Here is a 13113-nt window from a genome sequence, read left to right as displayed (position 1 = left end):
TGTTGGCATGACTCACTGTCGTATAATTTCTAGAACATCTTGGGCTAAATTCAGAGTGAATATCAGTATGTTACCTTCCTACCAGAGCCTCCATTATTTTGACCCATTAATCTGATAAATTTAACGATTTAAAAAAGTTATATCCTGCTAAAAATAAAACGCCGGGATACAGAAATACAGCGTGGAAATAGCCGAACAAGCAAGAACTCGTACTCGGACCGCAATACAACTAATTTTATGATATCGTCGTCATTCTGCTAAACATAGAGAGCATTGAGACAAAAAAAATGGTTAAAACGACATGAATAGAAGTTGTTCTTTGGAGTCTGCGGTCTTAAGACTCCCTGCGCGCATGCGCAGTTAGTCTTAAAACTTAAACGTAAGAACGCTACTGTTTTTAGAGATCCTAAAAGGATTACTGACAAAATTGCATACATTCGGTGAGAACAGATAACACCACATATATTCAGATTATATATTCCAAACAATCATGTGTATTATACTTACCACACGATGGTTGCTGTATATCCCATGTGCCATCGGATTGACACGAAGCAACAGAAGCTCCTGCTAAAGTGTTCCCAACTTCACATGTAAATACAACCGACGTTGTTCGACCGTCCGTAGTGAGATTTATAAAACCATTTGCAAGGTTTGTCAGTGAATCACAGACGACTGCAAAATAAGCATTGTAAATTTCATTTTATCCAATGATTACTTGAAATAAATGCTCGATAAACATAACTTTTTCACACGTTCTCGAAACTTACAACACTCCGGTTGAGTGCCAAGCCAGCCTGCTCCCGCGGTGTCACACATCTGGGAGGTGTTGCCGACCAAAGCGCTGCCACTTTCACAACTGTAGGTGACAGTCTGTCCGTCGCTGGAGATTGTATAAGTGCCGTGTAATATTTGGGGCGGAGATTCACATTCTGAAATTATATTTAAAGTCGGTTAAGTGGTGTTAGGAAAATGTGCTCGCTGAATGGGTATAACCCGATGGTTATATGGAATGCATTTCTTGTAAGCTGGTGACCCTCAACGTCCAAGTTTCTGAATATGTGAATCATACATATTGTAATGATAGACATGGGTAGCTCATCTAGTGTGGAAAGATTGTGCAGTGTATTTGTTAGGAACAAGTCGACATGTTATCACGCATGACTGAGTACCGATCAGAAAAAAAATGTGATAGTGACTGACAGGCACGAATTTTTCACAAATACAGAACCTGGTGCAGTGAGTTGTCATATGTAAATAGCATAAGGTCGTGTGGCACAACTTTGTTGAGGACTGTCGTGGAAAAGTGGCACTGGATTTCTGACATTGTGAATGTTTGTATTGGTTTATAGTGATAATGATGGAGCATACTTTTGGGTTTTTGTATTGGAAATATAAATGTCTTCCCGTTATATTACTTTTAAATTAATAGATTGCGCAATTTCGCCTTAGCAAAAACATGCCTAAAAATCAAAGAGCGCATAATAAAGTGTATGTATTGGTTAGCAATCATGCATTTGAGTTCTTTCAACATGACTTATATGTGTTCAATGGTGAAAGATTTCCTACATGTGCATGACGTCTGAAATTGTACAGCAGTGTTTTATGGCAAACGAATCATATAAAACTACTGGTCAGTTTACTTACTGCAAACAGGGGGTTGGTCCGACCAGGAACCGTCGGTAAGGCAAACTATTTCACTGAGTCCATCCAAATCGTATCCAGATGCACAAACGTAATCTGCTACGGAAACAGATCCGTCCGTTGACATTGATAAAACGCCACTGCTAATGTCCTCAAGGTCAGGACATTTCACTGCAATTGTGAATTGTTGCAGAATAAACATTAAGCTATTTTAAGAGCGTTCATGTTAACTGTTGAAATGACAAATTCATTTAAGGTTTCATTTTGAAGTAAAAAAATAATAAAACAATTAAGTTTTCAGTAGAGACAATTATCATAACTAACTGACCACATGTCCCCGGCTGAAAATTCCATGAACCATCTGCACGGCAGGTAAGATTCTGTGCTCCAAGAAGGGTGTAACCGTTGTTACAGGTAATTCCGGCATTTGTGACTGCGCCGTCTGTCGTATATTGTAGAATACCTCCAGTAGGTTGAGCCAGAGCGAAACATGGTGCTGTAAAACAAAGCGCAAATGGTAATCACGTGTTAAACTAGATACATTTTCTTTTCGAATCCTATTTTAGGTTTTAGCGAAGCTTCGTGCATTTATTTCGGAAGAGTCTTCCTCATATGAACAGGGTGTTAAAACAAAGGTCTTAACAACAAGCCATATCATAAATAGATAAAAGTCGGTGATGCATTTTCCTATGATAAAAGTAATTGTAGTTCAACATTTATAGGGCCACAGGTATGTACTCACCGACGATGGTAATTTTGATTAAATCATTTATGTTTATGTTAGTTCCATTTTAATTACTTACCGCATTCAGGGCCTGAAAGTCCCAAGATCCGTCATTTCTGCAGATGATGTCTGCTTCACCCGTTAGCGTGTACCCTTCCCCGCATGTAAAAGTAGCCGAGGTGGTTTCGCCGTCAGTTTCTAAGCTTACGCTTCCGCCAGATACGATGGCAATAGTTGAACATGTGACTGAAGAAATATATTAAATACAATTAGAGCTAGAGAGACAAACACAGTAGTCGAAATCTCAGACATAAAACCCTGTTTAGTTGCGCATGGCAAGAGCCATTAGGTACGTAATAACTCAATGTCAAGAACGAACCAGGGTGTGGTTCAGGATGCCCTCTCTATAGTTAAGACTTTAAATACTTTTTCAGATTGATGTTTTCTTTAAATCTGACCGATGCACACTTATAAATTGGTATACTTTAAATTCAGTACAATTCCTGCACTCAGAGAGAGAAAAGTTTCATTAATATCTCAGAAATTTAATATTTTTTTTGTTCGACCATAACTTGGCTGTCTTCCGTTTTCATGCAACATGGGTTGCTTAGCATATTAACGGTGCTTATTATCAAAATGATTGAATTTTCTTAGAATAACCTCAACATACCTCTTGTTTCTAAATTTATGGGGTCAAAACTGAATGTTAAGGAAATGTAGGTTGTTATAAACATGTACTTCTGTTTTCTTAATGTTTTACGGTCAGTTGGTGTTTTACAATACCGCAGGTAGGTGCAGTTCCGTTCCATCCTGATCCGTCTGATTGGCAATACCGTAATCCATCTCCGTACAATGAGAAACCTTCCGAACAGCTATGCACAGCAGTGTCAAGGTTATCGCTGCTGTTGCCATATTCGACTGCACCGTTTACTGGGTTCGACGGTAAAATGCAGCCTGTATGAAAAGCTTACGATGTTAAAATTGACGCTTACCACTGAAGTTCATCAAATATATTTTATGTAATGGATGAGATGAGCCATTCTTAGAACAAACAACAGGATAACAATGTATGTAATACTAACGGCATTTGGGCTGAACTCCCGTCCAAGATCCTGACAACAGGCATTCACGTGAACTGTTCCCGTCCAGGTAGTAACCATCAACACACGAATATTCTGTCCTCGTCACCATACCATCAGTAACCAAGACAAAACTGCCGCTATCGGGAGCATTTAGCGTTGGACATGTTACTAAAACAATACATCGATTATCACATAGTTCTTCAAACTAAATTACTACCTGATTCGTTAAACAAATATAAAACTGTTATTTGTTGCTGTTTTACATGAAAGCTATAAAAATGGCTTGGAACTATTACCAAGGCAACATTATTAACTTTTCCCCTCTCGCACTATGACGTCTTTGCAATTTACTAAGTTGGAACTTAATATATTAAGTTAAATATTGAACCCGAAATTATACCTTCATCTGACTTTTTGTACTGTTATATTGGAATAATATACATGTATGTAACAACACCTCATGCATATGTTTATTTATACATAGCATTCCTTTGTTAAGTTCTGTTCACCACTTTTCATATGTTATTTTTCACTGCTATAAAGCCGAAATAAACGTATTGTATTGTATTGTATTGTATTTACCAAAAGAAAAATTGACGGTATACCATTAACGTTCGGTGGGTATTTTAAACACAAATGAAATTTTGACAAACAGTTATTTATTCATTCCTTAAATAAACTTTTGCGCAAGTAAAAACAGTTATTTTATGGTTATATCAGTCAAATTTAAAATCAGAAACCTATAGCAAACCTCACTTACCACAACTCGGTGCTTCGATAGACCACGTTCCGTCTATCCCACATTGTGCTGTATTAGCGCCACTAAGAGAAATTGAAATGTAACTGTTGTTTGTAACCCGTCAGTTGAAAGAAGTCCTGAACCCGATTCTATAGCTGGTATATCAGCACAAAGCTCTGCAAATTTTTAAGTTTTAATGTATGTAAAACATGATGATATAACATGATGAACACTTAAGTGTTTATAAACAAATTAATACGTAAATGGATCATGAAACGAAATCTTACCGGCAAAAATATTGACATTTAAATATCATTTTTAGGAAACGTTTAGTGCACAGGTTTTTAAGGGTAAGAACTTACTACAACTTGGCGGAACATTATTCCAACCAGTGCCGTCTGACTGACAAACAGAATTGGAACTTCCAACGAGAATGTAACCCAAGTCACAAGTAAATGTTGCCACCATCAGGTCTTCCGATAGTGTCATATTGCCGTGCTCTGGTATTGACTGTGCTTCACATACTGATGATAGAAGTATTATTTGTGTATAATGTAAAACAAAACAAAGATAGCGAAATAAATATCTTAAGTTACTACAAAAAATGACACTTGAGGTGATAGTGAAATAAATATCTTAAGTTACTACAAAAAAAATGACACTTGAGGTAAATAGTTGACTTTTATTGAACGAATCGTGACTTCACAAAGTATCCTACCACAAGTAGGTGCTTGGTCTTGCCATACTCCCGATGCACATTCAATAATTTCATTCGTGTTCAAGTGATATCCATCAACGCAGCTGAATGTTGCACGGGTAACCACACCGTCGGAGTTGTACGCAACAAAACCTGCGTCTAGTTCCAACAGACTTGGGCACAGATCTAAACATTACAAGGTAAAACGGTATGCTAGAGCAAGTTCCAACAAAAACATTATTTAACCTAATGTTAGTTGGCATTTACGTAATGAAACATACAGTAGAGAATTCATTGGCCATTTACTCGCAATTAAACATAGCACGTGTACATAAATATCTTTCCGGGAAGTCGGACAAAAATATGAAATATTGCTGAAACTGTTTTTAAATCCATATAAAATAACTTTGAGGCAATCTATATTGAAAGAAGTATTTTATCTTAATATCTATACGTATGGTATATATAGTAACACAAACACAAGTTCATGCAACAGATTAGAATTCTGCAAATATGTAAAATATGTAAATATGCAGAATTTCCAGGTAGCCCCGCAGTGCATAGTGGATGCGGTGCTTTTGTTTTCGCGCCTAAAATAGAGGGAAATGGGCCTTGCCTAGGTATCCCGGGGTGCGGGGGCATTTGTCGGGGATTTTACCCGTGACTTGCTGAACCGACAGTCAAACGAAAAGTCGCCGCTTTTCCCCATGGGGGCATGGTTACAATTGACTGGTGCATAAACTGTGTATATGTATTGCAATTTGTGTTCGGTGCGCACAAATGTTGCGTAATTCAATGCTTGTGCTTTAGTTAACATGTATTTGTAATTAAAATAGTTATGACTGCATGCATCCAGGCTTCTATCACCTTCGAGATATTGGGCTGATTGTTCAGAACTTGGTGGGTGTTGATAACGTGATTAATGACATCAGCTGTTCACTTTCAAAGATGAAATATTTGATGACGAGCTACCATAGTTGGATAATATTTAATTACAACTAAACATTTGTCTCAAATCCTGTAAAATACAGCAGATCACAACTGTGTCCACTAACTCTTTATAGCAGTAAAGATTTAAAAGCAAACAACTATTACGTTTACAACGTTGTTAACTTTAACGCAGTACAAAACAATCGGCAACACTAGGCCTAATAAAATAAATACATTTGGTTCGGGTAACCCGACCCTACCTACGGAATAGGCGCCTACCCTACCGTTGTTATAGTCACTTTGAAAAAAAAATGAAAAAACTAAAAAAAAAAATATTATTGAATTCTTTTTCAATATGTAGTTTAAAACCTTAAATGCTTGTACAGAAGATATCTTTAACACTATTCCGCTAGGATAAAAAATGACGTTCTTATATAAACCAAATAATAATTTAAAAAAATATTAAAAAAATGCCTACCTACCCTACCTATTTTTGAAAAGGATGTTACCCTAACCAAACGATTTTTTTTTCTAGGCCTTATCAAAGAGCAAGGCTAAATTAAGAGCTTCATGTTAAATCATTCTGCTGAAAATACAAACAATATATCAACTGCTTAGCTATTTAACCATTTTCCCGTTTTGGTTCATTATAATCGCAGTGTCTTTAAATCAATTAATGTGGTAGGGTTTAGGTTTCAGATTGAGAGAGTCCGTGCGTATGTGCGTGACGGTGCCTTTGTGTTTAGAACAATAGGGGAGAAACTCCACAAACAATGACCCAAAATCTCAACAGATATTTGATCGTTGTTAAAACAAAGATCTTAATTAACTTAGAAACAAAATGGCTGACGGTATAAGTAATAATGTTTAAAGACAAAATGAGAAAAAAATAAGCATACTTAAGTAATCTTCAAGTTCCAGAATGGCTACAATTATGTCTTCGGCAGTTTTATTTTTATGTTGTTTTGGACTTTTCTTTGTGTTAACAGGTAAGCACATATTTTCTCTGTTTCACGTCGCATTATTAAATAACAAATCCCGATATGGAAAACGTTTGTAGTTTTTTTCTTTTTACTAGACAGGCTTTACTGTACCGTTATCACTATTTAAAATAGCATGTTACAAAAAATCTTTAGAATTTATACATATTCTTTTAAAATGACACTCTTATTTAAAAGCAATGCATACACATTTATGACAAACATTATCGTTGACCTACTGTGATCTACTATCGTCTCATAAAGTAGAAATATCGTGTTTTCTGCACCTTTATTTCAAAATAAACTTGGTATCCTTCATAAGAACCATTGTTTTCGACATTATTTCATTCTGATTGTTTAGGGGTATTTGTTACTTGTCGACAAAAATACAACTGGTGCGGTTTCCGCAACTTTGTCAAAAGGACATGAATTACATTACTTTAAAATGCAGCCTTTCTCCCAAATAAGATTTAACAAAATTAATACATACTTTTAATATAACAATCTATTATACATCATTTTATAGGCAATTCATTTTATCTGTAAATAATTTAAAAAAATCACCTTCCAAAACCCAGACGGCCAATGTACCTTGCCGCTAAGTGACGGCACGTGGCATTCGAGTACGCGCGGCACGTGGACAGTGGCTACGAGCGGCGGAGCAACCGAGGTCTCCAACTTCGAGGCGGCACTGTCCAACTCAAGTAACGTGGCGACGCTTACTTGTCAGCAGAGTTCAGGGACACAGTACATTTTAGGGTGAGTGCATGGCTTTTATTATAGGGCCTAAAGTGTTGTGTACCGACTAGTCTTCACTTGTTGAATGGGTAAAAAAGAACCCAAGAACTGTTAACAAGTATTGTAAATGTACCCGCTATTTCTCCTGTTTTGCTTTAAAAGAAGCCCCGTACGAATTTAAGCAATTTGTATTTTCAGGACGAATTTTGAGGAATTTTTCCAAGAGTTTATCAACGTGTCCGTGTGCCTGGACATACGGACAATCAGTGACGAGAACACAGACAGCTACATATTCTACTTCGCCACAGGTATACGTCCATAAAAGCATTATAACCAGTCTGTTTGGAAGTTAGAAACAAATATTTTATGATAAACTGTTGTGTCACAGCTACCGTATGATTATATATAAACTATGTATGTTCTTTGTTGTTTTTATACTATATGTCCTTTTTACAACTTTCTATGTTTTTCTTCTTTTTCTTCTTCGTCTTCTTCTTCTTCTTCTTCTTCTTCTTCTTCTTCTTCTCCTTCTTCTTCTTCTTCTTCTTCTTCTTCTTCTTCTTCTTCTTCTTCTTTGATTGTTACTCATTTTCTAATCGGCGCCCTGCGTATATCTGAGAATGGAACTATATATTTCCAGCTGTTGATGATGCTACCGGGGAGCGGTTCACCAATAACACTGACGGGGCGTGCTCGGAGATCGGATACGAAACAGTCGCGAACGTTCAAATCCTCGTCAAAGATGGTACGTTTTATTTTGAATTGATGTTGTTGCGAACAAAGTTCAGTAGTTTTCTTTCTATTCAGCCAGAAATTCTCTATGCAGAGGGTGTCATAATATATGTCCCCATTTGTAATAAATGCACTTTTTATGCAGACAGATATAAAAGAAATCAGTGTTCATACTCTTAATGCATACAGAATAACCATGAATCGCCATGACTATTTAAACAAAACGCAATTTTACCCGTGGTGAGTGCAAAAGGAACTTACTAAAGCATCATGCGTTACATGTAAATATAAATATTGGCTCCCCGCCCGACAGGACAATAAAGTCAACTGCAAACTAGTAATCAACTTCGTCTTCAACCAGGTTTTGTGGCGAGTGCGGCGATGCAACTGCCGAACCTTGCGTTGGGAAACTATAGTGTAACATACGAGGTGCTGTTGTCAGCGGTCACCGTGGAGAACTGTACACTTGACACGTGTACCAACAAGACACTCATGGAGTTCGGCAACTCTGACCCAACTCAGTACCTCGGCTTTACAAGTAAGAATCGGGTCTCTCCAGTGACAGATGTGGAAATTTCTGACTATTATGTAAAAAATATTACGCTTATAATATGACAGTTTCTAGTAGGTGGTAAGCAACCCACTTCCTGATTTTCTGTGGTGTCATCATTTGCATTATATTTTTTGGAATTCTGATAATTACGATTTACGACAGCATTGTGAATTATTTCAAGATGGTGGTCAGATGTACTCCATCTACACGGACTCTTCTGGGACTGACACCTTCACGTTAACGTACAACGCGGACGTCAGTCCGGATGGCATCAACACTCATCGCTTTGCATGCTGGGTGATTTGATTATTTTTCAAGCTTCATTTTTGATAAATAAAAGGGTACAGATTGTGTTAAAACATTTGTCAAATGTTCGATGGAAAATAGAGACAATTTTAAACGCTTAAGAGCAAGTAAATTCGAACTATTTGAGTGCAGTGAACAACTATTTATATGAGTAAATTGAAAAGTGGCCAGTCTCCACACGGATTTCTTTAGCCAAATACCATATACATGTACTTGAATCATCACATTTCGTTTCTGAAACTGTAACTGGTATTTATATATTATTTCAGGCGCTTCTTTATTCCGACGGGACGTTGCAAGCGACGGTACTTCCGGAACAGTGCGAGGGCTCTCAGACATCCACGGCGGTGACCAGTGGCGGACAGAGGTTAACCATGACCCCATATTTCACATGCGGTAGGTGGACTTGTATGGTTGGTCAGTTGGTATCCTCGTTAAGAATCGTTGGTATCAGTCGTCGTTATCATCATCGTCATCATATACATGTATGATTATATAAATGCTTATCTATGAACTCCGATTCCAGGCCCAGAGGAGGAGGCCGTTGGTGGTCTGGCGGGCTGGGTGATCGCACTAATAGTCCTTGGTATCTTGGCGCTAATCCTGATTGTTGCTATCATTATTGTCTTCATTTGTATGTGCAAGACCGTTGCGTCCTTGGATGATGAGGAGATGCTTAAGAAAGGTGAGATGCATCAGATTAATAATTGTATTCGTCTGTTTGTCAGGTTTTGCATAGAATATAAGTGTTGAAGTGTTCCAATAGGCTGTATTTTCAAGTCACGGGATTGAAATGAGAAAATTTGGTATTAAATATAGGATCAATGCATACGTAAGAATGGAACAGCAGTAACTTCAAGTGTTTCGTTTTGATGAAAATCCGAGGTATAGTACAGAATGTTCATCACTCGTATTAATTGTTTGGTTAAATTCCAGAGGGTTCCCGGCAATCGACCCCGGACAGTCTGGTTGGGTATGGGGAGAAAGAAAAGGAGGCCATAAAAACCATCAGGCACGGAAGGACCCACGAAGAAATAACGCTTTTGATTCCGATAACGCATACTTTTTGCATAACCATTTGTCATTTACAATTTAACTTTGACAATAATATACCTGCTTTACATCTTTATGCTGTTCAGCAGCCTTTTGGAAAAACAGCATGGTTAAAAATTAAAAAAAACGCATACTGTATATTATTAAAATCTTTTTAACTCGTAGTCAAAAAACCTTCAAAACGTAAATATTCAAAAGCATATTTCTTTACTTCGACGTCGTTTATTTACTTGCTCTGGTCACTCAGATATAAACCGTCTAAACGGGAAAAACCAGACCGGGAGAGGACGTTTGATTTGACGGAGATTGGGAAACCTGGGGGCGGGAAAAAGTTACAGGACGGACAACCCGTGGAAGCAGAGAAAAGAGTGGAGACTTCAAAGGTGCGTGCGCACGTCGCCTACAGATGAGCAATAATTGCGGATTATCACGGAATATCTTAATCTTGCAGTATCCTAGAAGTTTTTCATCCAATAGGGAAGCATGCGATGTACTTTGACAAAAAAAATATTATTAAACGAAGTACACAATGTACTCTTGACTTATATTATTCCGCACATATCCCGTGTATAAAAATAGTTTCAGAACGTTCTTAGCAATTGTTAAAGCTGAATATTGAAAGGTTAGGATTTTCCTGACTAATATAATTCACCTTGTTTTTTCCAAGAGTGTGCAGCTACGAAAAGATATACAAGGTGGTGAAAGTTTGGGACCCATCGTGTTTCCACCCGGCAAGAAACCTATACCACCGACCACCCCACGACCAGACAAAGATGACGAAGTAAGAGACGAAAAAACATCATAGGAACGTTTAAAACTAGCTTCTACGGAAGCACATACCTGCCAAATGTGTTTTTTTGTATTTCATGGACAAACCACAGCATCCCCACTCAATACTTACTGGCGTTTAATTTCACCAAAGCAATCTTTCAGCGCTTTGTTTTTCCTCTGTAGAGTGGGTTATTTTCTAGAAAGTTCTGTTCTACTGTTCGACGAATGATTCGTTTATTTTTGTTTCTTATAAGAGTTAACTCCTTATATCATTTTAAAAAAATATAAATGAACATGGTATAAATAAAATACCAGAACTGTCAGTTAAACAAACATAAGAGTAATCAAAGCACCTACAGTACTAATAGACAGGGGCAATGTCATCATGATAATGTTCACAGCAAGTCACTTACTTGATGTAACTCATTTAAGAATTTGTATTTGAAAGAAACGAAATTTGCCCTTGTTTGTTCAGTAGCTGCGTTCTCATTATGAATGTTATTAAAATTATTATGCTATAATCACGATGAGGTATCAATTATAACGTGACTTCCTTTCCTAACTAGGTGCTGTTGCGGATTAAGAAGGAACGTGAGCGAAAGGAGCGCGAGCGTGAGGAGCGCCGGAAGAAGGAGAAACAAGCAGAGGAGCTCCGAATTAAAATGGAGGTCAAGGTAACTATACCGAATAAACGCCTTATAAACGTCAAAATGATTCATATAATAAAGCGGTGCTTCAAATTTGATATTTTGTTTCATATTGTAGTATTTTTTCTGTGTTTGTAGCAACGAATGCCATCTTTCTGGAGGAAAGCAATTGTATGGTTTGCTGTATTCGCAAAAAAATATATCAACAAAAACATTTTACACAACGAAACGTCTCTACAGTATTTGAATCCAATAGGTGTCATGCATACATCATGCACATACTTATCTCCAATTCTTTCTTTTTTTCAGAAGGACCCCGAAGAAATGGTTGATAAGGTATGTGCTCCTATATGTATTTCTTGAAAGGTATTTTGTTTTTCAAATATATTCCTTTGTCAACATATCGGAAGCAAATGAACATTGTTCCATTGTTTCACTAGTTAATTAAAGCTTAATTAAATATTAAATTCATATCTATTTCAGGTGATTAAGCACCCTAAAGAACCGGAATCCAGTGACGAATATGAGGTAGGCTTCCGAATATATCACTGACATAACATTGATATGAATGTGTGTACTCATGCTATATAGACACGTGATATATGTATATCTTGATCATAAGATGACAAACAGTTGCTTCAATGTGGATGATATTTTATTTCACAGACCGACGATTCTGAGAAAGAGGAGAGGGCCAAGCAGTTAATGGAAAAGGTATCATTAAACAAATGTGACCTATCATGATCCTCATTTTCTAAAAATCCACCGTCAAAACATTGTTTGTAATTCTTAATTCACTTAAAATGTATTTTTCTTTATATTAAGTTACATGTATGTATATTTGATTTTTATGGATGCAAGAAATGTAATAGAATAGAACCACAATGTTTTTAAGTGAGCAAGTGTATTGACATTTCTACTTTTTAGCGGCGGCGGCTGGCAGGTGCGACTTGGACTCCTCCGGGTGGATTGTCGAACGCCAAGGACGTGGTCGGAGGAAGAAGCGCAGGAAGGTGAGACGGTGCATGCCATGTTTGTGTTGATTAGCATTGTTTATGCGTTATGCAGTACACTCGCATTGGCGTTATTTTACAACTCTCGGGAATTTTGCAAATTTAACCGTCGAAAAATACTTTTCAATCCTTATATTTGTCATTGTTTTATTTTTTATACAAACTTCAAATTCAGGTTAAGTTATGGCGAAACATTTATTATTTAGTTAAAAAATACATGTCTGCAGCAATGATAAACTTTTTTCCTCATATTTTAGACGTTGTAATCAATGTTTCTTACTGTCTGTTTTTGTTAGCGACACGGACACGATGAGGGAGAACTTGGTGGGGCGCTCGTGACCCGCGAACAGCAAGATCAGCTAGAGTTCGACCGCCGCCGCCAAAAGAAGGCGATGCGTAAGCGCGCCAAGGGCCGCCGCCAGCAAAGTGATGTCAGCGGAAGTGAGACGGACACGGACAACGGTCAGCGTCGAAGGGATGCGGTAAGCCGCTGGCTCGAGGAGC

General features: G+C 37.5%; 1 protein-coding gene and 1 long non-coding RNA gene across 2 annotated transcripts; one reads left to right on the top strand and one right to left on the bottom strand.

Moving 5' to 3' along the window:
* Positions 1–4308: 4308 nt before the first annotated feature.
* On the bottom strand, positions 4309–4940 carry LOC128227556 (uncharacterized). The gene is made up of 3 exons (XR_008259833.1): positions 4908–4940; positions 4552–4713; positions 4309–4365 (listed from the first exon to the last, which is right to left on the bottom strand). It is a non-coding gene; the product is annotated as an uncharacterized LOC128227556 (long non-coding RNA).
* Positions 4941–6668: 1728 nt separating this feature from the next.
* On the top strand, positions 6669–13072 carry LOC128225688 (uncharacterized). The gene is made up of 17 exons (XM_052935597.1): positions 6669–6805; positions 7375–7555; positions 7733–7842; positions 8175–8279; positions 8628–8804; positions 9001–9116; positions 9395–9521; positions 9652–9810; positions 10062–10137; positions 10426–10561; positions 10846–10959; positions 11516–11623; positions 11906–11932; positions 12080–12124; positions 12263–12310; positions 12524–12609; positions 12906–13072. The coding sequence occupies exons 1-17, from the start codon at positions 6739–6741 to the stop codon at positions 12946–12948; spliced, it is 1725 nt and encodes a 574-aa protein (XP_052791557.1). The 5' UTR covers positions 6669–6738; the 3' UTR covers positions 12949–13072.
* The last annotated feature ends 41 nt before the right edge of the window (positions 13073–13113 follow it).

This window comes from Mya arenaria, chromosome 3 (assembly GCF_026914265.1).
Source record: "Mya arenaria isolate MELC-2E11 chromosome 3, ASM2691426v1".
NCBI classification, from domain to species: Eukaryota; Metazoa; Mollusca; class Bivalvia; order Myida; family Myidae; genus Mya; species Mya arenaria.
The sequence above is the reverse complement of the archived record's forward strand: the minus strand, read 5'-3'. Positions and strand labels throughout refer to the sequence as shown.